Source organism: Sturnira hondurensis, unplaced genomic scaffold (assembly GCF_014824575.4).
Source record: "Sturnira hondurensis isolate 20B ecotype Veracruz unplaced genomic scaffold, ASM1482457v3 Scaffold0021143, whole genome shotgun sequence".
Taxonomy (NCBI): Eukaryota; Metazoa; Chordata; class Mammalia; order Chiroptera; family Phyllostomidae; genus Sturnira; species Sturnira hondurensis.
This window is the reverse complement of record NW_028093774.1, coordinates 5426625-5452678: the sequence shown is the minus strand read 5'-3', so window position 1 is coordinate 5452678 and position 26054 is coordinate 5426625. Positions and strand designations below refer to the sequence as shown.

Here is a 26054-nt window from a genome sequence, read left to right as displayed (position 1 = left end):
CGTCATTAGCTTGACACTGCTTGGCCTGTGAGCAGTGACACTGGGACCAGAATGCAAGTCCAAATGACCGTATGTGGCAGTAAAAACCATTTAGCACACTTACAGGGAAAAAAGCCTAAAAAGCAAAGGTATCTCGAGAGCCTAATGGTAGTCATTTCTGGGAGGGCCCACTTGGGATGACTTTTATTTTCTTCTTTATATCCTGGGTAGTTTCCAAATGTTATGCGGTGGACATGGACTACTTTTAAAACCAGAACCAATGCTATTTTTAAAAAGCCTCCGGAGAGTTCATAACCTCGCTTGGAACAGTTTAAAATAACAACACAAACAAAGACCAGTAATGAGAGCAGCTCTGTCCTCCGAGGAACCGCCTCCCAACCCACACCCACGCCCACCCCTGGGCAGCACGGGCAGGGCCTTACCATCCTACACATTGATTTCCTTCCTAGGAGACAGTGCCCTTGACTTCAAATAGCCTCAGGTCAAAAGCCTGAGAACGGCTCTCCCCTCTGCACTCTCAGGGGGCAGAGGGGACCCTCGGGCTGCACCTGCACCCTGGATTGCCAGGCCGGTGGCAGGGCAGGTGGGAGTCACTGTGCTTGCACCCCCCACTAAAAGCAGCAGCTGTCCCAGGAGCCAGGATTTGCAGGGCACTGGAGAGAAGCTGTCAGGGATTAACACAAAGAGGCTTGGCCAGGGCAGGCCTGTGAGTCACAGCACGCCCGTGGGGGCATGGAGACAGGAGGCCCCGAGTCAGTGCCCCGCAAGGACATGGGCAGTTCGATCCCAGCACACCCAACTGGCCACCGCACGTCATCAGATGGAGGCAACCAAGTAGTAAGAAGAAGTGGGTGACGGAGAGTAGAGTGCACTTGTGCACATGACCTTTGGTGACAGTGAGGGAAAGTGTAAATGAATTTGAGAGACGACTGGGAGAGGAAAAAACCCAACAATGGGCTTGAAGATAGTTTTCTTTCTCCCTCCTCCCCTTTTCCCAAGTTCTCTCTAATTTTTTTTAAGATTTTATTTATTTATTTATGTCTAGAGAGAGGGGAAGGGAGGAGAGAGAAACATCAATGTGTGGTTGCCTCTTGTGCACCACCTACTGGGGACCTGGCCCGCAACCGAGGCTTGTGCCCTGACTGAGAATCAAACCAGCGACCCTTTGCTTCAACCCTTTGCTCAGTCCACTGAGCTACACCAGCCAGGGCTCTAATTTGTTCTTAAATCAAATCAGATAAAGATATCTTTGAAGCCTTCCTGGGGGTCCCCCAGGCTCTGTTGGTCACTGTTCTCTCTGGACCCAAGGCCAGGAGCAATTTTGAATCAAGCGCTTGGCCCCAAAGGCAGGAGTCAGCCACGCGTGCCCCAGCACCAGCTCAGAAGAAAAGGGCCAGGCTGGACAGTTGTCCCCCACGAGGCCCTGTCTGGCATGTGAAACGAAGAGAGGAGTAAATCCACGGCAGTGACAAATCCCTGGGCTTAGCTGTCCTTGTGAGGCTGAGAACAGGGCCCAGGCCCAGGCCCCGCCCCCTCACCTGGGGCCATCAGACAGACCTGTTGTCTGCAGAAACCAGGCCAGGTGTTCGAAATGATAAGAAAGGAGACAGCGGAAAGAAAAAAGAGAAAAAACCCCTTCCTACTCGTCTCCCAGTCTCTCAAATGACGCTCCAGCTAATGCTTGCTGAATGCCAGCAGGGAAGGTGCCAGTCCCACGCCTGGCTCAGGGTAGGCGTGGGCTGCAGGTGCTGTCCAAACCCTCACTGAGAACAGACTGGTGGGATGCAGAGGAGGAGGAAGAGGAGGGGGAGGGAGAAGAGACAAAAGTCCAGCCCTGAGGGGCTGTCCCACCTCTCCAGGCACCCCCTCCCCAACCACCTCACCCCAGACAGCATGCACAGTAGGGTCATCCTGCCTGCTGGAGGACCTAAGACCAATGGGTAAGATTCACCCATATTTCTAGTGGTGTTTGCTGAGCACCTACTATGTGCCAGGTACTGGACGAGGCTACAGGGGTGAGCAAAGTGCATGCCCCTTCTTGCCCGGGGGAAGCAGATGTCCATCAAAACACAGCCACAGAATGAGAAACTGTGACTGCTGCAATGAAGAAGAAGAAAGCGAGGCTCTGAGAGATCAAGCCCAGGATGCCTTGGAAGGAGGGGCAGGCACGCACAGGCCTTGCACGCAGCTGTTGCTCGGGGCCCTTCGCAGGCTGACCCAAGCCCAGCAGCATCTGGATGGAAGGTGCACGGAGACCTTGGAGACGGAGCTCCCCCCTCCCCCCATTCCAGCTCCCCTCCCTCTCCTGTCCGTTCCTAGTTCGTGATCTTGGACAAGTTCCTTCCTGGTCTCTAACACCATGCAGAATAGCAGGCTTCTTTCAGAGTGCTGGGTGAGGATTAGGGTGCAAGTCCTGTGCTTAGTGTCTCCCACCCACTCCCTTTGCACACACCCCCTCCCACCCCCTCCCATCAAAGAGGCTGGTCCCTCTATAGGCAGCATCACTGAGCCCTTGTCCTCTCCCCACCTGCTGGGTTGGTTCAGCCAATGGGAGCTGCTGGCAGGACAACAGGGAGGATGACTAAGCCACCCTCGACCTCCAGCTGTGGTTCCAGCCACTGCTGTGTCCATCTACCTCCGCCCACAGCTCCTGCAGTAGACCCCTCATTCTCTCAGGCTTTTGGGGGGGTTCCCCCAGCTCCACCCCCCTCCTTGCCTGTAGCAGTGCCCCATTGCCACAATCAGGGAGATGCTGCCCTCACGTGCTGGGGTCCTTCGCTGCTGCCTGCCCGTCCTGTACACACAGCCCTCCACCAAACCCTGCACCCACCCCATGAGTTCTCTGCTGAGCTCCTGACCTATGAGCACCTCGATAAAGGCAATCCACCCTGACCCTGATGGCAGGGTGGAGCACATGCCCCTGGGCGATGTGTGCTCAGGCTGGTTGGCGGGTCTAACCTAAGAGGTCAGTAGCTGGAAGGGATGGGGGGCGCTTCAGAACAATGAGCGGCAGGGGGTGGGGCGGTCAGAGTTATCACTCACTGCCAACTGTTTCACCCCCTGCATGCCAGGCACTGCACCACATGCTGGAGGTACAGGGGTCAACAAGAGGCAGCCTTCTCTCCTGGGAATGGTCCAGCAGATAGACAAGTGACTGGAACACAGTGGGATAAGTACGGCAGGAGCCAAGAACTGAAGGTGTTGGGTGGCGGAGATGCTGGTCTGCAGGGGGTGCTGTCTGGAGAGGCTTCTCAGAGGTGATGTTGGGCTGGGCCCCTGTGGGTGAGTAGGAGTTTGCAGGCTGAAGGAGCACTCAGGGAAAAGGAAATACACGAGCAGCTGGGTGAATGAGCACTGACCTGGCCCCACTCTTACCTAGGAAGACACAACCCAGGGATCAGAAGAGGCAGCAGAGCCCACCCCTTCATTTAATGGGCCAGGGAGCAGGGCCAGCACCTCGAGGTGCATGAGCTCCACCCTCTGGCTGGCTAACATGGGGTTCCTGCCTTTTCAGATGATGAAGTCCGAAAGCAGACTGCTGCAAAGCCTATGCTCCTTTGGTGATGCAAATCATTCATGAGTTTTCCTGAGTCCCATCCCCACCGAGCAGGTTAAAATGGAGACACCGAGAACTCCAGCTGGTGGCTGTGTCTGTGGGGAGGCGGTTGGGGAGGGGGTGGGGCAGGGCTTGAACAAGAAGTGCCACCCACGCACCAGGCAGAGTGCTGGAAGTTCCTTCTTTCACAACTGTGTGCTTCTTATTAGTGAAAAACCCACATACTGTTGGGTAGAAAATTAGGAGATACACACACGTGAAGAGAGGAAACTACCAGACGCCCACTGGTCTACCACATGGACAGAGCCGCTGTCCGCGGCCTGGGGTCCGCCCAGGGCTCTTCAACCAGGCAGATGTTCCCGTGAGGGCAGGAACGGCAGGGCAAAGGGCCTGGCTGCAGCCAGATGTGACAATGATGAGGGTGGGGATCTCCTCCTACCCGAGGACCTGGCTGACCCCTGGGCACTGACCCCTGGGCACAGAAGCCAGGTTCGGAGGCAGCCTGGGGTCTTGCTCTACACTCCAAGGAACAGGCACTGGGGGTCCTGAGGGCAGAGCAAGCCCCCACCCTGGGTGCAGAGGCGGCCACCCGTGCAGGGCCTGGGAGGGCCCCGGCCAGGAAGGGTTGAATGGAGGACGGGCTGCTGGCAGTAGGTGCCAGGCACTTCCTGGGCATGTTGGTCCAGTCCTCCCCACCAGGCCTGGCGCCAGGCCCATGGTGCGGAAAAGAAACGAAACAGAAGCTCAGAGAGGACATGCAGCTGGCAAGCGGCAGGGCTGGGACTCACGTCACCCTGTGAACTTGTTGTCAATGAATGACACTCCCCGCAGGCATACTTGCTCTGAAGTCAAACAGTCCAAGGGAAAATGTAATATATCGCGGTGACCCCTCTAGACCATTCCCATTGGGCGCACCTCACTCTTTCCATCATCACTACCTCTTCCCTCTGGCTCTGTGGATGCCCCTCAACCCTCAGCCGGCCTCTCTACTGGGCTCCTTTTCCTTCAAAGGGGCATCCATCCTGGGGATCTCAGGACCCCCAGGAATGCGTCTGGCCAGTGTCCCTCTGTCCTGTCCTGATGTGCACATAGTCTGTCCCTGCACCGAGCTGTGGGCATTTGAGGAGCCCAGGCCCTTCCCTACACCTCCTGGTCTCACACCCCAGTCTGCCTCCCATGGGCCATGTGCCCTTGGATAAGTGCCTAATCTTCTCAGTGCTCAGGCTGCCCTCTGCCAACGGGGCAGATGACAGCATCATTCCCGTGCACAGAAAGGCACTGAGCTTGGCACCTGCTGCAGAGTAAAGTTCCTGGTGACTCCAGTGTATCAGTGACTTGGCCCCACAGGCCTATCAGAGTGTTGAGTAAGTATGTCTGGACTACTGGGTCTTGGGGATTCCGAAGGGCGTCCTCTCTTTGCGGTGTTCTCCTGCCACAAAGGGCCCACTCAGCCCAGATACTAATAACAAGAGGCCATTAATAGAAAACACAGTGGCAGTAATAAAAATGGTTACCATGGGGAAACTGAGAGCTCCAAGGATTATTATATAGTATCTCATTTCATTTCCATAACAATCAAGAGAGGAAGGAGTTACTGTATCCATTTTACAGATAGGAAAACAGACCTAAAGAGGTTAGAGACTGGTCCCAGGTCCCAGAGCAAAAATATGGCAAAGCTGGGAGTTATGCAGAGACTATTGGTTGTCTTCCCCACCTCAAATATCTGTTCTCTCCTTCCCTCATCAAAAGAGAACCACCTGTTCTTAGGGCACCAGAGACTCTGTTTCTTAGCCTCCTTCACAGTTAACTGCAAGTATGTGCTAGCCCATAAGATATAAGCAGAAATGTCACAGGCAGTGTCTCAACTTGTCCATTAACAGAGCTGGCATCCACCCCTTGACCATTCTTTATTGTGGCTTCCTCATTCCTGCTGCCTGACACTTAATGCAATGGCTGGAGCTCTAGCAGCCATCCTGGGCCATGAGGTCATGAGCTACACAGGGATATGGCAGTACTATGAACTAGGGAGCCTGGGTCCCTCAGATTTTGTGGTGCACAGTTGCCATGCCAGGTTTGCATATCTGTTTATGAGACAGTTTTGGGGGGGTTTCTGTAACTCACAGCACCCCCACAACCAAGACTGATTCTCAGTTACCCCCAGGCCTATCTCTCAGAGGCAGAGAAAGTAAAGGCAGGCCAGCTAGCTGCTCCCAGGGAGAGCTCGGGGCTTGGCGCCTGCTGGGGGCCAGAGGGAAAGGGTGGCTGTTGGACTCCTACCTGGGGCTCTCCCTGCAGGTCTCACTTTACTAGGCTTGAAAGAAACCTGTAAAGTCTCATTTACAAGGTAAATCTATGCCCGGGGCTCAGTGGGATTCCTGTGGCTTTTATGAGGAAGAGATTTCAAAGATCAGTTCAGAGAGCACTTAACTTGCATCAGTGAACACAGAACCAAACCAAACAAAACAAAACAAAACAAAAAAGCCCACTTCTGGGCAGGCCTGTTTCAGTGGACACGCCAGTGTCAGGAAAGCAGTGTGGACAAGGAGATTCTCAGCGCATCAGCGGCCTCTCTCTCTCTCTCTCTCGTTAGATTTACTGAGGTATAATTTACATATAGTAAAATTCACCTTTTTGTTTATGGTTCTGTGAGTTTTGATGGATAAAGTCATATAATCACCACATTCAAGCTACAGAACATTCTATCACATTCTATCACCCCAAAAGCTCCTCTGAGCCCCACGGTAGGCAATTCTCTGCCCTCACTCCTCAGCTTCGCCCACGGATCCACTTTTTGTTCTGACCATTTTGCCTTTCCCAAAATGTCATGTAAATGGAATCGCATGTAGAGCCTTCAGAATCTGGCTTCCTTCACTTGGCAGGGGTTTAAGATCCCCCTGTGTTGTGGGTGTTAGGAGTCCGCCTTTCTTTCTAAAGATTGTATTTATTTATTTTTCAGACAGAGGGGAAGGGAGGGAGAAAGACAGGGAGAGGAACATTGACATGTGAGAGAAATATCAACCAGGTGCCTCTCGCATGCATCGCAACTTCAGAATGGCCTGTGACCCAGGCATGTGCCCTCACCGGGCATTGAACTGGCGACCTCTCGCTTTATGACACCACCATCTGTGCATCCACTAGCCAGCTGAGGGACACTGGGACTGTGTCGAGTTTGGGGCTCTTGTGAATAAAGCTGATATACACATAGTTGCATGTGGATGCATTTCCGTTTCTCTTGATAAATATCTATAAGGAGAACTGATGGGCTGAATGGTCACATGTGTCTCTCTCTGAAAGAAACTACCAAGCTGTTCTGAGGCCGCTGCAGCATTTTGCATTCCTACCTGTGGCGCCTGAGTGGCCCCTGTGCCCCATGGCCTTGCCAGCATTTGCACAGGACTGTGGTCAAGTCATAGCACTCCAGGCATTCCACGATGTCAATCATCCCCCAGTCCCGCCCTGACCACCACCATTGTACCCAGCTCCCTCTACTTCCTCACCTACAGCGCTCTCTCTGCCCCCACTTTCCCCAAAGGCTCCACACCCACCCACCTTTAACCACAAAGCACAAAGAGAAGCCTGTTTCTCTCTCTTCATTACAGAGCTATGGATTCCCGAGCCTGTCTCAGGTCACCCCGTGCAGCAGCAGAGGGTGCCTCTGTAGCCACAGCCTTCTCACGCTTTGTCTACCACCCTAAGGGACAAACCAGGGAAAGGGAATAGAGATTGTTCAAGGGGACACACAGCTCCAGCCCAAAGACCCCTGAGAGGAGGGGGTCCGTTGTGCAAAAAAATGGTGACCTCAGAGACAGGAACGTGACCCCTCCGTGCCAGCGCCACCCCCCCCCCAAACACACAGCTTACAGAAGGAACAAGGAAGTGACCCATGGGGCTGAGGAAAGCTTGGGCCTCACACTTGGCCCACCCGGAACTGGGGGGACCCGTGACGGTGCCCGTGCACTAGTTTCTCCAAAGGCACATCCACACCTGCCAAGGAGGACAGGTGAGCTGGCGGAAGCAAACACAACAGGGAGATGATTGCGCAAAAACAGGTAATGACTTCAAGTGTGATAGCCATGAACGCACGAAAAAAGACCAGAAGGGACAACGAATGAGACAGTGGCAGTTGTGTTAGGGAGGAAGCCCCCACATGTGGCTATACGACTTTCATAACCCCCAAAAAAGAATAGTAATTGCCCAGGATGATGAGCCCTGTGGCTGCCCGGGGGTCACTGAGCCCAGTCCTGCGCAGACGCATGCCATGAGAAGGTAAGCACTGGCCTCCCCCACGTAGGGGGAAGCCGGCCCAGGAGGTCAGGGACTCAGCCTCAGCTCCATGGCTTCTGTTGCCAGGAGAGCTTTCTTTTCAGACAGAACACTCTTCAAGGGCAGGGCTGACCCTCCTCTCCCCTCCCCTCCCCTCCCTCCTTTCTTGCCCTCTGTCATACATCTGTGCCCTCATCCCTGGCACCTGTCAGAACTGCCCCACCTGTTCCCCCATCACCATTTTAACTCACACCTCAGACCTAGCTCTGAGCCAACTTGAGACCCAAACAGATGGGCCCGTGGGGGATCTGTGGCCACTGGACAGAGGATTCTGGGCACATACTTGGCCCAGGTTGCTGCCTCCCAGGGCGCAGGGCAGGACTGCACCTCCCCATGTCCGTGAGCCATGCTCTGCCCGCCTCAGCATCTGGGCGAGTAGCTCCCTCTGCGTGGGATGTTCCTCTCCCCTTCCCATTTATTCTTCTCATTTCAACAGTCCTTCATGGGATCTGCTGCAGGTCCCCTTATTAGATGCTCTCACAACAGTCTGCCTGCCATCACAGCTGGGCCACGGGGACTGACTCCCTGCCATGGAGCAGAGACTGGGTTGGTGTCCCCCGGGGGCCTGGGAGAGTGTGGACACCAAGCAGATCCTCGATAAATACTGTTAGAAGTAGCTGCTGTGTGAAGTCACCCCAAGAACCACAAGGCCCCTGGTCAGTTTGACTTGGAGAGAAAACAATATTTTGAAAACAGAAATAAAAGCGGCAGCACCTGCCCCTAGCACATGAAGTAACTTTCTGCGGAACAATCCGAAAGGGCAGTGCATTGTTCTGTCACTTTGCTGGGTTCTTCCAGCGCCCGGAGAAGGCTTGGCTATAATGGATGCAATTCACGGAGCAGCTATTATATCATCTATTGATTTCCGAGGGCCTCAACGCCGGAGCTCTGTTATCAAAGGGTCTTTGAGAGAGGGACACACGTCATTACCACTGTTCTGTGCAGGAGAGTGGACAGCTCCCTGGGGGAGCAGTTCCCCCTTTCATTCGCACACACGTTCCCCCACTGATCCTCCAATGCTGGGAGATTTAGACCATCTTTGTGGGCTCAGCCCAGGCTGCTAGGCCTCCCGTGACATGTGGAATACCCCACTCGGGGAAGACCATCCTGCTCCCCAAACCAAAGAGTCCCTCCACCACTCACACATTGAGGAATGCTGGCCACAAGCCAGCCCAGGCCACGTCCCCAGGGCGAAGGGGCAGCAGGGGTTCCATGAGTCGAAAAGGCCACACCATCACTGAACTAATACGGACCCACGGACACTGCGGCCCCTCCGGGACTTTTTTCTGCCTTCCGCAGCCTCTAACACATTCCTGTCTCTGCACCTGGACCCACAGGACCTTCCTCGCTTACCCAGAGGCCCCCTCCCCTCGCCAATCCCCACTTTCCCAAACCCCACCCAACACCAGGTCCTGCACCAACCCTGCTGGATGGCTCCAACCCAATCACCTCTCCGGTCTTCAAAGGAATCCAAGCCTCCAGATAGACAACCTACTGAGGGCTTGTCAATGGCTGCAGTGTGGTCTCCACAGTGTAGTTCCAAGGGTAGACACCAAACCTGACCTCAAAATACTGAGTCATCCATTCACTCATATCACTCAGTTGAATCGCTACCAAACTGTGAACCCTCATACCCACCCCCAAAAAGTCCGTTCTACTGTAAATGAAGAAACGTGTATTCCAAAGGTCCCAAACAGGACCGGGCACTCGGCATTCAGACTTCACCGAATCTGCCACACAGCCTTGGGAAGGCATTGCTGTTATAAACACCGAGTTACAGAGAGAAGAGATCCAAACTCCACAGGGACGTGCCACTTGGCTGAAGTTCCACAGCCACAAAGTGAAGGGGCTAAAATCAAGGGCATGCCTGGCTCCCAGCACCCCCCCTCTCCTCCGCAACCGGCAGGCTCTCCTGTGCCTGGCTCTGCTCTCACTGGTCAACCGTGCTTCCTCAGTGGGGGTTTTAGGGTAAACAGGCCTCATTTCAGAGGACCTGGGGGGTCACGGGTTGATTGATCTTTCCTGGAATATCCCAAGGGCGTGTCCACAGCGCTCCTCCCCCCTCTCCCCCCAGGCGATCCGACCCACTCAAAAATCCAGAAGATCGAGAAAAGTTGGCCTGGCTGGTTCGGGCAGGATAGATAAGGCCATGAAGCACAACTTTAAAAGCTTGGCACCAGCCAGTTCTCCCCTAGGTGGCCCAGTGGCCTTGGGCTGGGGCAGGGCTCCAACATCAAACAGGATAGAAATCACACCACCTGTTCCTTCAGCGGTTTGGTTTTTCTATTCCGAGGAGCCAGGGCACCCCGTGGGCAGCCCAGGCTGCAGCTTTAAAACAAGGACAGCGGCGACAACAAGTGAGCAATGCTCGGTGTAGGGGGCGGGGTCCAATTAAAAGTGCACCTGCCAAGCTGAGAGGAGCTTTGGGGTGCTGATGGGGATTTAAGACCTGGCAGGACCTTGGGGGTAAGTTCATTGGAGGAAGGCCCTTCACCTCCACAGCTGCACCCCACCTGGACTCACCCCCAGGCCTCGGGTCCCTAGCACCAGGTAACCAGAGTGTGTGACCAAAACCCTTCTGCAATTTCCCCAATTTCTCCTGGAAACCAGTCTCTGGAAAACAGTCCAAATGAAAGGAGACATAGCCAAGCTGCTCCACGGGACACCTGAATCTTCTCAACCAGGGTGGGCACAGTACCCCATGGCCAGCTTCCTCCCCTACTGTCCCCAGACACTTAGGCCAGGGAGCAACTCCTCAGAGAAGGGGACCGACTCGGCAGGGGCTTCTCGTTTCAGTCCATCCTGAAACTTGACTGGAACCTAGAGCACAGGGGCCGTGCTTGTGTGGATTGTGCATTTAGAAAATAAACCCTCAGGGGCAGAAAGAAAGGAGGAGAGGGCAAGAACCAACCGGATTCTGCAGGGGGAAGAAGACAGGCCTGTGAGAACTGAGCAGACTCACAAAATCTGTACCTTACATGGCATCGGGAAGGACAGAAACCAACCCGTTTACAGCCCAGGGGTCCCAAAGGTTCAGGAGGGGGTGGTGACCAGTACCTCGGGCACTGGGCTCGGATAGGGAAGTGCAACGAGAGGATTCCAGGAAAGAACCAGTCGGGTCCCAGTGACCTCTCCCCATGTCTCCTAGCTGGGTGACTGTCTCCCACCACCAGGCATAAGACGGGAAGTTTATTCTCTGAAGAGGATGAAACAGAAGACCACACTGCCAAGTGTATGAAAATGGGCGAACTAACTGATTTTATGCACGCTGGATGCAAACGGCTTCCCTGCCCGAGCCTTCTTCCTTCTCTTAGCTCCCAGGCCCACCTCCTCCCCTCTAGCAGCTTGGCCTTGACCCTGCTCTCAGGACACTCCCACGGGGAGTCTGACCAGGCCAGGAGGAAGGACCTACAGACAGGGCGTTCCACGACAGGCCAGCAGGGTACCCATCGAAGAATCTGCTGGTCCAGGAGCTCCCCACCCCCGTGCTCGGAGTTAGCCCCCAGCTCTTTAGTATGAGAAGACAACCAAGAACCACACAACGGATAAAGAAAGAAGCTTCTAACATGAAAGCTCCAGAGCAAACACACGTAGAGAGGGAAGCAGAAGGAACACACCCAGTGCGGGCCGGCACGGCCCTCAGCGCTTGTCTCAGTGGTACTACCATCCTCATTGTACAGACGAGGCCTTTGAAGGACGGTGAAGCTGGGTGACTTGTCGGATGTCACAGAGCGAGTCAGGGGCAGTGCTGAGATTCAGACCGGGGCGTTCGGTTCTGCGCCCTCAACCCCTGCCTTCCGAGGCGCCACCCGACCATCGCCGCCCAGCATGAGCGCCCTCAGCGTGGAAAAGAAGGTGCCGCCGCCCCCAAACCAGACTGGGCTTCTCTCGGGAATGAGAAAGAACCCCTGCAAATAAAAAATGTGGTAGATAAGACTATGGAAGAGCCCTGGCTGGTGTGGCTCAGTGGATTGAGCGCGGGCCTGCAAACCAAACAACCACGGTTCGATTCCCAGTCAGGGCACATGCCTGGGTTGCAAGGCCAGTTCCCAGCAGGGGATGCACGAGAGGCAACCATACACTGATATTTCTCTCCGTCTCTCCTTCCCTTCCCCTCTAAAGATAAATAAATAAAATCTTTAAAAAAAAGAATATGGAAGAGAAAAATTGACGAAATCTGCCAGAAAATAGAGCCAAATGCAAAAGGGATAGGAAAGGGAAAAGATAAGAAAATTTTAGAGGATTAGTCCATGAAGACCAATAGCTGAATAAAAGGAGTTCTGGAAAATTAGAGAAAACTGAGGAGCAACAATCACAAGGGAATAACCCAAGAAAATCTCCCGGAACCCCAAACCACGGTTCTGGGTGGTGCTCAGCATCGTGGATGACCAGAGACCGGCACCGAGGCCAGGGCCCCGAAAGTCTCAGAGCACTGAAGACCTGAACAGCGGCCCGAGAGGACAACACAGGTCACAGCAAGGATCAGGAATGGCCTCCACTTCCCAACTGCACCCCTGCAACCAGAGACAACGGAGCAAGACTTTCAGCCCCTCTGGAGGAAAGTGGCTTCCCGCTCGGAACCAGCTAACCAGCTGACCTGCTTATTAAGAATCAGGGGCAAATTGAGTCATCTTCCCATGTGCAAGTTCTCAGAAAGCTCACCACTCAGGCTTCCCTTCCTCAGACAGGTATGCTCCTGTATTCAGGGGGCTGAGCCATCACAGGAAGACCTGAAATAGGAGATCTGACCCAGGAGACAGGTGAGCGGACAGAGGGCCCAGGTGACAGCCAGGCCCAGGTGCTCAGGAAGTCTAGGTGCTGACATGCTCAAGAAGAGGACACTGAATTTACTTGACACGTCCGGACAACTTGAGGGGCTCTGTGGAACACCGACAGAGAGTGTGGGGTGACTAGAGCACCACGACAGATGAGCTCAACCCCACAGACACCACGAAGCAGGGCAGGAATGACCACAGTGACCACAGTTTACTACTCGGAGCTCGGCAGCACTGACCCGATAGTGTCAGTGCAAACCCCAATTATTGATCTTCCCAAAACCGTGACATGAAAATATTGGGAATTGGGGAGGACAGCAAAGATCTGAGGTTAAGACCTACATCCTTTCCTTCCGAGGTTAGGAAATCGGAGCCCAGGACCAAAAAAGACAAAGTAACACACATGTGATTTAGACACACAGAGGAAAATCCCAAAGTCACCAGATCAAAAAATCTGCAACTGATCGATGCCCCTGGGAAGAGGGGCAGCGTGAGGGGACCACTGCTTCCCCTAGAAACCTGGGAGAACTGTGGTTACGTACGACCTGGGAAGGGGGAAGGGGGCACAGACACTGACCAACATGTGAGACACCACCGAATGGTCTAACAACCATGAGAAGCTGGGTGGCCCCTTTTCACTAAAAAGATATTGTCAGGCTCAGACATCGCCAGCGAGTCTACCCTAAAAAAGGGCTAAACTAAACCCAGTCCTGCCAAACCTCAGAATGCACCCCTTCTCTTTGAATGTGCACTCACACATGCCACAGAGAGTCTACGCGCACGCACACTGGCCCCAGGACACAGTGTTGACGGGACAGGCCCCAGGACCCAACCAGTGAGGCTTCTCGTTGACTAGGGCAAACCAGCAGTAAGCAAGCCACCCCTGACAACAAGTCCAAGTGCAGCAGTGCCCATCCTGGTCAGTCCCAGTTCACCAAGGTAACACTTGTCTGATTCCTGGCCGCCTCTGCTAGCCCAGCACGGGTCCTGTGGCTTCACGGAAATGTGTCCCCTTCATTTCCTCCCAGGCAAGCCATCGCATGCCATTTCATGGCACTTCTGGGAACTCAACAGGCCATCACTCCAGGCCTGCCAACACCCTGCCTCCCAGGCCCGAGGCCTCAGGCCCTCAGCTTTGATTTGGAAGGTATCACATTTTGTTTTGGTTTAGATCAGAGTCAACCTCAAAGGCCAGACCGGCTCTCCAAAGAAGAGCCCCACACAGTCCCTTGCTCACGGGAAAGGACAGCAAATGCCTTGCTCAGACCTGCCTCCGGCAAGTGCTGGGAGGTGTGGAGGGCGGGGAGCCGCAGATGCCGGACTGTGGAATGGAATCCCCGTAGCCGCGGGGCAGGGCGAGGTTGCTGGGCCCTTCTGGCCTCTGCGTCTCCCTCTGCTGCTCCACCACGGACCTCAGAGGGCTACGGTAGAATCAAATGACACAGTGGACGTGATGGTGCTTTGTAATCTGCCGTCGCCGTGACACGACCCGGGATGAGGATGACAGGATGATCTCCAGGGCTGCCTCCCGTTCCTTTTGTCATAATCCACGGTTACCAGGATTTCACCTTATCAACCTCTTAGAATGGGGTCCTTGTCCCCACTCTCCTCAGACCTGCCCCTGGGAACCACGTGTCAGGAATCATCAGTGAGGCATTTGGACTTTATTTTGTCAGTGTGGGAACCCTGGTCCGTAAGTGACGATGTAAAACTGAGTCCCAGAACCCACTCTGATCAGGCTCAACACCCAGGGCTGGCTGACTTCCTGCCCAGTACCCCTTAGCCTGGGTCAGCGTTCTTCACAACTGTCTTCTCCATACCAACCAGCCTTTGACCTAGTGCTCACCGAGTCTCTCTGCCTCCCCCAAATCTTAGTCCCATCAGCCCCCTCTTAACAACCCCCTCAACTCACTCCATCTTCCCCGACTGCGTTTTGATTCCTGGTTCTACCACTCATTAACTCAGCAGCTTGGCACGTGTGATGCTCTAGCTCAGCATTAGTTTTGGGGGTAGAGACAGTACCCCACACAGGGATTACTTGGGAGATGCAGTGCAATGTCCAGCAAGTGGTTGTCTCCCCATCCCCCCATGGGGAGACACCCCATGATTGGGACATCGGCGCCATATAACCAGTCAAGGCGACCCCCGACTGCACCGAGTTTCACACACCCGCACCCTGTGTTACTATTCAGTTTCCAACAACAGCGTCCCAGATTCTCGTCACCACTCCAGTCAGAACTTCGCTAAGTCGGCCCGACAATGAAGGGGCCAGGCTACCGCACAGGGGAGACTTCGGGGACACTGCCATCGTCATGGCGCTGCCTGTTTGGGAAATGACCGGGTCATCTGACTGCACTTCATGCTGGTTTTATAAAAATAAGTAGAAAGAGAAAGAAATGAAAGTATTATCATTGGTGATCACTATTGTATCCATACACTCAATACCATGGAGACAGCAACGGAACCAGAGCAGTGAAGGTTGTGGGTTGACCTTCAACTAAGAAGGGAGGGGAAGTTCACAAAATTGTAAGAAATGACAGGAATGTGGTATGGCCTCCCTCAACCACGCTTAAACGGTGTGGCATGATTCGGATTCTTCTCCCATCCTCTGGGAATTTCAGTTTCTCATCACATGTATGCCTGGCCTTTTGGCTCTTGGTGTCATGTTACCTGACATCAGCAACTGCCTACGAGCCAACACCCTTGTTTGCTAAACGACTTCGATATTGCACACCGAGAGCAAGACTGTTTGTCCAAAACATCTGGGTCGGACGAGCGCTCCGGGTTGACTTCCAGAGCCCATGGACCTCAGAAAGCACACAAGGGCTAGAATGGAGACGTCAGTGCTGCCAGGGCAGGTGGGTCCCCGGGTCCGCACAGCAGGGTGTGGACCTGGAGGCCACCACGGTGACCACCGTCTTTGTGCCAGGATCACGGAGCACAGACTGGGTCCCATGACACTGGTTATTCAAAGCTCTGCATGTGTCTGAGATCACACCACTGCATTTGGACGGCTGAGCAGAGTCTCTGCTGGTCCAGCCGGCCCCCTCTCCTGTCCCTGGTCGGGCAGCCTCCCCGGGTTCCACAGCCCTGTGATGAGAGCTCAGGTCTCTACTCCCAGCTCAGGCTCGATGCCACGACCCTGGGCATCCATCAGACACCCCTGGAACCTAGCAGGCAATCCAGGTGTGCGAGTATCTCTAGCTGTGTCTCCCAGAGGAAGAAGACCAGAGCCACGGTAATTCACGTTTCCTCTTTCCTGCACACTCAGTGACTTGAAACAACAAAAACTGATTATCTTCCAGGTCAGAAGTCCAAACTGGGTTTGACAGGCTAACATCAAAATCACTGGCAGGACTGTGTTCCTTCTGGAGACTCCAAAGGAGCATCCGTTTCCTTCCCTTTCCAGCTTCTAGAAGCAGCCTGCTTCCCTTGGCTCATGGCCCCTCCCCGAGGGGCACCCCTCTGACCTCTGTTTCCCTCGTCCCATCTCCTGCCCACCTGCCTCGTTCTTATAAGGAGGCTCGTGGTAAACCAACTGGACACCTGGGTGATCCAGGCTACACCCCCATGTCAGGACCCCTCACTGAAACTGCATCTACAAAGTCTCTTTCTCCGGGTTCTAGGGTAGGATGTGGACTTTGTTGGGGGGCCATTGCTCAGCCTACGACAATTTGGTGAAAGGTCGTGAAGACCTACTTTGCTCTGGGACTGACTCAGGAGTGGGCCCCACAGAATCCAGAGGAGGCTCCTGGGAAATCCAGCCAGGCCGGCGCAGGCAGGGTTCTGGGAGGCTGCCCTAGGCACGGGGTCATGGTCATTCTCTGCAGGAGGAGCCTTGTCGACAAAGGGCCAGGAACAAGAAAGGGCACGGACTGCACAAGGAAGGTGCAGCTGGGTCTGGGTCACTCCAGGAAGGCCAGGAGAAGGCAGGGCCAAGGCACACAGTAGGGTCTCCTGGTGGAAGACAGGCGTGGAGAGAGAACGATCGCTGGGAGGCAGGGCTGAGGCAGGAAAACAGTGGTCTCCCCGCTACTTACTGGCCGTGAGGATGTGCCCAAAGCAGGTGAGGATGGAAAGGCGTGTGTGAGAGACATAGAGCCAGGACTGACGGGGCACGGGTGGCGAGGGGACGGTGAGCGGAGGATGCCATCTGAGGGTTAAGTCATTCCACCACCAAGCTGGCAGGTCATGCCCGTGCCCTGTCCCCACCCCCCGCCCCAGTTCTCAGCTAGAAGGCCCCAGGACACTGCTCTTTAAGTATGTCATGCCGTACAGGATGAAAATAGTTTAAAAGAGGGGAGGGATATAAATACCGCAAAGGCTTCTGCCCGCATGGAGAGCCCCAGGAGAGAAGAGTGGCAGTGCGGTGTGATGTCGTCAGAACCCTAAAGGGCCTTCCGATTAGGCCCTCAGTTCTCCCGCAGCTGAAGGTCCTGGTGTTTGACACCAAAACGACCCCAGGGCTTCTGCAAATCCCCCAGATCCTGCCTGGCTTTTCCTCCTCCTCGGGAGCTTTGAACTATGATGTCCAAGAAGCAGCGGATTGCATGGCTCAAGAAGAGCAAGAAGGAAAGGGGAGTGTCGACTGGACGGGCCACCTCTGGGACGCCCCACCTCTGGGACGCCCTTCCAGGCACTACACGCCCCCGCCCCAGCCACGGTGCTCCACCCGCCACCACACACTGCCACTCCCTGGTGTCACACTGCCTGACTCTGTGGTTACTGGTTTTCCACTGCCTCCGCACCCCCACTCTGAAAGCTGGATTGGACCTCCCTTCCCTCCCCCTGCAGCACCCGCCCACCTGGTGCACCCTCAGTCCCAACACCCCATCACAGTCTCATGATGGCTCAGCCTCTGGGTACAGGGGACCCCTGGAGTGTGCCATTCATTCCTCCATCCCAGTGCCCAGCATTTCGGGAAGACTCAGTAACTCTGCTGACCAAATGGCCAGGCTCCAAGTGCATGAGTCCTTTTCTAAACCAGGTACAGAACCTTCCCCCAGCACATGCCAGCCTCTGAAAATAAGGCTGGCCCATCACACATGCAGCAAGCGTCCCCTGCTGTGGTCATCACGAGGGCCTCCTCCTTGTAGTGCATCCCGAGTCGGAGCTTAGAAAATAAGGAAGCGCTGTGGATTCCCACATTCTGAAAGAGCCAGTTAGACAGTAAATACTTCTGGGCTTGCGGGTACCTCTCTGTCACAACCACATTGCCACTGTAACACGAATGAAGCCACAGACAGCGTGCAAACAAATAAACCAACTGGACACCTGGGTGATGGACAAACAAATAAACCANGGCCCATCACACATGCAGCAAGCGTCCCCTGCTGTGGTCATCACGAGGGCCTCCTCCTTGTAGTGCATCCCGAGTCGGAGCTTAGAAAATAAGGAAGCGCTGTGGATTCCCACATTCTGAAAGAGCCAGTTAGACAGTAAATACTTCTGGGCTTGCGGGTACCTCTCTGTCACAACCACATTGCCACTGTAACACGAATGAAGCCACAGACAGCGTACAAACAAATGGACACGGCTGTGTCCCAATAAAACTTTATTCACAAAAATAGGCAGCAGGCTGGAATTGGCCCACAAACCATAGTTCACCAATCCCTGCTGTGATTAAAAAAAGAAAAAAACATTAAGAAAAGGAGACAGACCATGATGAGGGGAAAAAAACACCAAAAATTCTTTAAAGCTACAGCTGTGATTTTTGGATGCTGCCCCTAATTCCTTCTGCGATGGACACAATTTTTTTAAAAGAGTGCAGAGAGGGGCGGGGGAAGTAAGGAAAGGTTTCTATGGGAACAGGGAAGTTGCTGTTAATGGTTTCACCACTACACAGACAATTCCTTTATTTTTCTCTCTTTCCTTCTGAGGCAGCGCAGGCGCAACCTACAGCTTGTCGGGCGGGACTCTGCCCGGTGCCTCAACTGTTTGGTCATAAAGCAAATGCCAGAGCACGCCATGGGCCACAGCGCCAGCTAGGGTAAGACAGCCCTGCTCCACGGACTCTCAAGGTCAATGCCAGCCCTGGCTGCTGACAAGCGATTCTGTGGTGGAACCTCTGAGGTCTGCAGCCCACTGGACCGAGGGCCTCCCTCTCTACTTCTAACAAAACACTCAGGTGATGGGCTTCTGTTTCACCTGAGCCCAAACATTCTAGTTCCTCAGTACAAATGCGCACGGACGAAGGCAGGAGCCCACCTCCCTGGGCGCCTTCAACTGTCCCCGGCTGTTTCAGAGCAGGGGTCCCGCTCCTTCCCTGGGCTTTGCAGAGAAACCGCAATTGATCTGCCCAGAATAAGAGAATGCACACCATTTACCAATACGTGGCTTTATAGCCAAGTTTCTGAACTGCCACCTTTTCCACGCAGGAAAAGGGAGTGAGTCTCCGGCACTGAACAGTGGAAAGAATCCAGGAACGCAGCCAGCTGTGCTCGGCGGCACCCAGAGGCCCACACTGGCCGCCCACCCATGAGTGCCAGGAACTGGGACGCGATGGCTTTCTGTGGGCACGCTCTGTCCTCACAGCACCTTCCAGGGGACCCATTGGAGCCTGACAGTCCCACCCTCTCCTTTTGTTGGTAAGGGAACTGAAGCACAGCATGGGGAAAAGACTTCCCAGGATCCCCAGCATGTTAGCAACAAAGCCAGGACCCAGACCCAGGACATATAAGCTGTGGCTTCCCCACCAGCACCACGACCTGCTCCACCTGGCAAGGCTCCTGGAGAAGGCCCCCGGGTGAGGGATGGAGCGGGACAGGTCATGGCTTCTGTGGGCAGAATCTAGAGTTAAGGCAAAGCCATGATCTGACTCCCACTGGGGCCTGAAAGCAGTAGCCTACACGGTGATTCTCTCTCTGAGTGGAGCCAAGCACACAGCCCGGGGCAGGGCCCTATTAGGCAGCAAGTTCCTGGAGGACATGAAACCTCTGCATCTGATTTTCTTTGGTTTTTATCCAGAAACCTCCCATGCTCTTGCTGTGCCCTCCAGGAGCTGGGTGAGGCAGAAGCAGGAACCAGCTGTCCAGGCTCCTTCTCTGCTCTGGGGGCTGATAACTTTGGCCATGGCAATGACCCTGATCCCACTGTCGTGTACAGCAGAGATCTGGAAGAATGAGGATGGGGCCGGGAGGAGTGGCGGGTAGTTGTGGGAGAGGAAGCTGGTATGGCATCCCCAACCCAACCACAGAGGGCCCGACAGGCCAAGGCTAAGGGCCTTGGACTTGAACCTGCTAGCCAGTGCAGCCTAACCTTTTCCCCATCTCAGCATTCATGGACGATGATGCTGTTATGAGTCTGGGGGTGGCCCAAGGAGCTGCCCTAAGCCCACAGTTTGGCCATGGAGACCCAGTGAAGGGATGAGCAGGGACGTGCGTTGGGTGGCTGGGTGGTGGAAAGCATGGAGGAGGTGAGACAAGGCCCAGAGCCATAAAGAGGTCACTAGGGAGTGTGGGCGCACTTAAAGAGGGCCTGCAGCCTGGCTCTGGGCCAGGGGTCTACATGGCAGGGGCTGATCTTCAACCACACAGGTACAGTTCTACCTGAGCCTGCCTCCTGGCTATCCCAACCACTTTCCTTCATCTTATGTGCAACGTCAAATTCATGCAGTCAAGTGTCTGTTTAGCTCTCAAGGTCCAATTCCAACAGCCCCTCCTCTGAGAGGCCTCCCCAGCTCCCAGCCACGAGGCTACCAGCTCCTTTACAGGATTCATAGAGCAAGTACACCATGATGCATGGACTTATCCTGACCTGAGTTCAAATCCTGCCTCCCCTTATAAGTCCGTGACCTTGGGCAAGTCATTTCCCCTCTCTGCTTCACCAACAAGCACCAACCTCAAAGCCTTGTGGACAGCACTAAAAGAAACACAGTTAGCCCTGGGCATCCACACTGCTCTCAGACAGGTTAACTATTACCATCTCTGCTTGGCAGTCAATTCCAAGCACCCCAAAACACAGTTCCTGTTTGCTAACCCTGGGCAGTACCACTTGCTGACAGATTCTCAAGGAGACACTGTGGCAGGGGTGGGGAGACCACTGGGGGAGCCCCAGCCAGCAGGGCTCAGCCGGTGGCAGTCAACATGCCCTCGTGGCTCCCCCAGAGCAGCGGTGGGAACAGCTATGTATCTGCCTAGCCCCACCTCCCTCCATCCACCTCCAGATCTGGGCGCTCCCACACAATGAGGTCAAGGTTCACAGCATCACAGACAACAGGTACCAGGGCAACAGGAGACGGCCCCAGCTGAGCTGCCATCTGTGCTGCCAGAAGCAGCGTTTCGAGCCCCAGTCTGGCTGGGCGCCCGTGATGGCTTCACACTCCTTAAAGGCAGGAAAAAGATCCAACTTGGCATCCCCTGGTGTCAGCAGGAGGCTGTGTGCTTCGCACACGTTTGCAGAGAAGGGCTGAGAATAGGGGGGTGGCGGAGGCTTCTTTACAGGCATGGAAGCATCTCCCAAACCCTGGCCTGATGCCACCCCCCGACCAGTGGTCAAGTGGCCCCCAGAACTAGTAGAGCGTTCGGCTGGATGCTAAGCCAAGTTGAAGAGGGAGAGGAGATGGCCAAAGTGGCCTTGTCATCAGCAAGGCGCCAGAGTCCTTGTCGCCCACAGCAGAGATGGGTTAACCGACTGCCTCTGTCCTCAACTCCATCCCATGTGGCTCCGAGGAAGTGGGGGCCACCAGGGAGAGGCCGCCCGCATCCTGAGTTTCCGTTTTCACCTCTCTGAAAAGGTCAACAGCTTGTGCCACCCCCGTTTCCTTGCAAGGGACACTGTGAGGGTGGCACCGGCAGCCTTTGCCCAGATGGACATCCAATGCGCTCTACCAGTCATTCACTTACAAACAATTTTACAAGCCACCGGAGTGAACACTTATCTGGCCACGTGTTAGTACAGCAAGGGGCGTGACAAGCCACCTGGGAGAGACCACGCTTTCTGCCCGGCTCATCTGACCTCAAAGACAGGCCATGAGGTCTTCCTTCCAACACTCCCTGGGGACGACCTGGCAATGTCACAATTGTAGTTACAGGGATTCCAGAACTCCACAGTTCAGGACTCTAGAAAAAGCTTCAGATGAGCAACTGAGCGGAGGGCAACACACCTCCCAGTTAATGCAAACATATACATAGAGAGAGATGTAAAGATACAGGTGCACCACGGCCCACTTTTCCCTGACATGCAGGGCCCCAGGCCTATGAGAGTCAGGATCTCTGGGAAGAGGCAGGGCCGACTGACCGTGACAGCAGCCACCGCCTGCACACAAAGGCTGGGCGGTCACTTCCTCGGTCCCCACAATTACAGAATCCCCAAATTCCTCTGTACCCATCTGCCCACCACCACAGCAACTGTGACTACCTGTGCTCATGGTTGGAGAAACAGCCCTCCTGCCTGGACTCCTCCCGCCTCCCTGCCCCCCACTACCACCCCCACAAAGTTGGGAGGAATGAGGCCCCGCGCATGGCCTGCAGGACCACAGAGCTGTCGGTCCATGGCCCGCTGACACCCGCCAGCTGGTGAGGGAGATGCTTTAAGTATGGCATGGGTGCCTTCTGGATTGGCCCTTTGGTTGGGACTTCCTGAGTACCAAAGAGACAAGGAGAAAACATCTGTCAAGCATCCAGTCATGAGAAAGGGAAGCCAAGGGGAAAGCGAAGATAGAGAGAAGGCAGCTTCCCGCCCTCGCCTCCTCCTCCCCCGGCCTCTTCTCCGGAGCTGAACAGGGCAGCCCAGCCAGGACCAACAGCTGCTTTCCAACTCAACCAGAACCACGAACAGCCCGAAGGTCTCTCACTGACAGACAGGCACTCTGTGGCGCGTGCATCTGTGATGGACGCTGCTCAGCAATAACAGGGAACCACGCCCAGGGCCGGTCCAGGCTGAGGCGGATGCATATGCTGGGCACTGGGGTCTTTTGCAGGTAATGAAAATGGTGCCAAACTGGAGTGTTGCTATGTGGGCACAACTCTGTAGATTTACTAAAAATTACTGAATTGTAAACTTAAAACAGGTGAATTTTATGATATATAAATTATACCTCAGAAAAGTAGTTTTATAATCCCCCTCAAAAGTACTGATGATACGAGCAAGAACATGGGTCAGTTGCTTCAATGCAATTCAGAGCCAGAAACGCCGGTTGAAAGAGCGCGCACCGCTCAACCCAATGGTACAGGAAGTTCCAGGGGCGGAACAGCAGTAATAAAGGTCAGAACGGGGGTCGCCTTGTGTGTGCATGGGGGGTGCTACTGACTGGGAGGGAGATGAGGTGCCCGCCCAGGGTTCCGGGGCTCTTTCCCACCTTGGTCTAGGTAATGGTGTGTCCGTATGTGAAAATGTGTGGGGCTCATCCTTAAGGTCAGTGCGTTCTATAGCCACATATGCAATCATATATAATATATACTGGGTTGGCCCCAAAGTCCTTTTTTCCCATGAAATGAAAGACATGTTTTTTTCATTTTCGCCAATAACTTTCTTGAGTCGGATGTTTGGAGTATGTCAGCTGTCTCCCACGTGGTAGAACGCTGACTGTTCTCAGTTACTGTCTCTGTTTGATCATTGTCCACTTCAACTGGCCTACCTGACCGTGGAGGAATCTCCAGCCCGAAACTTCACAAACCACTTTTGACACATTTGATCTGTCACAGCACCTTCTCCACACACTGCACAAATCTTTTTTTGTGTTTCAATTGCGTTTTTACCTTCCTTGAAATAACACAGCATAATATGCCAAAAATGTTCCTTATTGTTTCAATCTTCAATATTAAAATAGCTGCACAAAAATGCACCAATTTTGATAAGTTTTTTTAAATGCATGCTGATTAAGACAGCTGTCACAATACAATCTAAAAATTGTATCAAATGAAGCTAAAGACAACTAGGTGCTACTAGAGCCATTACGGAAAAAACGAAACAGATTTTTGGGCCAACCCAATATAATGTAGATACATAAATTTATTCTTTGAATGGCAAAGCTTTTGACGGTAAAAATCACAACTGGCATTGCCTAAAAGTGAAGACAGTTTCCTGGGAGCTGAGAGCCAGGAGCCCACTCAGTGAACTCCTACCCAACCTTCAGGACCCATCTCAAATTATCCCCACTTGGTGGAGCCTTCTCTCACAGTTCTGGGTATAACTAACTGCTCACAATGCTGAATATCCCTTCACAAAAATTGATCTCCTTTACAGTGGGAGCTGATCCGAGAGGCATGCAGGAAGCTCCACCTAGAATTGGTTACAGTGTGTTTATTAACACCCACCAATTGCCTAACACACACACACACACACACACACACCCCTGACAGCCCAAACCAGACGCCATCTCAGCAAAAGATACTACTACCAACCCCCAAATAGGATGTCAGTTCGCAGGCAACAGGATCCAGGCATGAGACATCATCAAAAGGAATCATTTTCCACATCTGCAGCCGGATCCTCCTCCATTTACCCAAATCACAGCCACAAGAGATCAGGGGACCCGGGAGCAAGCTCAGTTTCTACTGGCCAGTGCGGTCAGCTCCCTCTCCCCTTCAGGTCACCTCTGTCCCACTGTCCTTGCCCAGCCTAGGGGTGGAGCAAGTCCATGTGGGCTCCAAGGAAACATTCCACCGGGTGTAATGTTTAAACTTGACGGCTGGGCCACCTCCAGCCTGCTCCCTGGCTGCTGGGGCTCCCTGCCCCCAGAGAACTAAAGTCATGTCAACTGCTGGGGGTGGGGGCTGGGCAACAACAGCCAGGCACCTGTGTGTCCAGGTCTCCAAAATCTCTGGGCCATCCCCAAACCTGGGAATCTCTAGAAACCCAGTCTATAGGGAAAACTGCTACAGAAACTTGCCCTGCCCAGGTCCACCGGCAAGAAGAGAGACCGGAAGTGGAATTCTGTCCAGTTCGTCAAAGTTCACATAGAAAAGAGAGAGGTCAGAAACGCACCTCCAGGGAAAGCAGCTTTGTTTTGGTGGGTGCGTGGGCTAGGAGGTGATTATGGGTGACTTCTTTCTTTGAAATATGTTTGTGCTAAGTTTATTCGTTGTGCACAATGAATAAACTCCTTTGAAAGATGTACACACGTCATCTGTGGCTGGAGCCAGCCCTAGCTCTTGTCAGAGGCTCTGGCCACCGGAGTTTCCCTTTCACCTGGTCTCAAGGTAGATGCTGCTCCCGGCGCCTCGCATTCCGGTGGGCGGGGCCTCTTGCCCTCCCCCAGGTCTAGCCCGGGGCCAGGGGAGGGACAGCTTCCTGAAGAAAGTGGCGGGCGTAGGCTGGGTACCCCTCTAAGCTCACAGAGCGAGCCCCCGGCTCCCCTCGCCCAGCCTGCCTGCTGAGGCGCCGCCCCATTCAAGTCCCCCAGCCTCAGAGGTATTTAGGAAGTGTGCGAATTCACACACATGCACACGTAGTGGCACTTTATTCTCCCCTCCGTGACCTGGGCCACCCCAAGAGCCCACATACAAACTTCTCCAAACTCGCAGCCATGGCTGGAGGGGAGCCCTGACGTCCTGCAGGGAGGAAAATGGGACCCCGGCCCCTCAAACACACACACACACACACGTGCGCCGCCCCACCCCCGGACCGGCGATTCTAGGGTTTGGGGGCGGGTGCCTCAACACCCGCCCCCACTGCCTCCCAGTAAGCGACCGAAACGAGGTCAGGCGGGCCAGAGGGCAGCGCGGGTCAGAGGTGCCCGTGCGAGAGCGGCTACGGAGCGACCCCAAGCCGGCGTTCCCGTCCCGGGAGACTAGGGCGCGTTACCTTGTAGGTTCTGGACTCGAATGTCGCTGATCTGTCCGATGAGCTCCTCGCGCTGGAACCAGTCCCATTCCTGAGCAGCCATGAAGCGCGGGCGGGAGGGCCGGGGCGCCGGGCCGGGCGCAGGCGGCGGGCGCAGGGAGCCTGGCGGGCGGGCGCGCGAGCGGCACGCACCCGGCGAGGGCGCCGCGGAGCGGGAGGAGAGGCGGGCGCGGGCGGGGCGCGGGCGGGGCGCGAGTGTTCGGGCCGCCCCCACCGCAGGCGGGCAGCTGGCTGGCGCTGGGCGGTGGTGCGGGCGCCCTGGCTCTCGCTCACTCCCCCATCTAGGGGCGGAGGCCCCGGGGGGCAAGGGGAGGGCTGGAAAGGGAGGCTGGGCTCAAGCCGATTTTCCTACCCGCCCCCCACCACCACCCGGTGTTTGTTAGGTGGATTGTTTGGTTGCAGACAGGCGGTGATGAAGCGTGGGGTCCCAACCTCCAGATTGTGATGTCTCAGGGGGCGGTGGGCTGGGTGACGCAACCTCGGGGTGAGCCTGCGGGTCCCAGGACCTGGTCCAGAAGCGCCCGTCCCCTCCCCCCCCTCCCCCCCCCCCCCGCAGTCCCTCGGGCCCAGTCCCGGGGTGACCCCATCCTACACACACGCATACACTGTCCCATATC

General features: G+C 54.8%; 1 protein-coding gene across 3 annotated transcripts in view; it reads right to left on the bottom strand.

Annotated features, from left to right (window-relative positions):
* Window positions 1-25557, bottom strand: part of CLMN (calmin) — a 95679-nt gene extending 70122 nt beyond the window's left edge. For all 3 annotated transcript variants that reach the window (XM_037031796.1, XM_037031797.1, XM_037031798.1), the window contains exon 1: window positions 25399-25557. In XM_037031796.1, coding sequence (XP_036887691.1) covers window positions 25399-25480 — 82 coding nt within the window. In that variant the 5' untranslated portion in view covers window positions 25481-25557. The remainder of the gene's footprint in view (window positions 1-25398) is intronic.
* Between the last annotated feature and the right edge of the window lie 497 nt (window positions 25558-26054).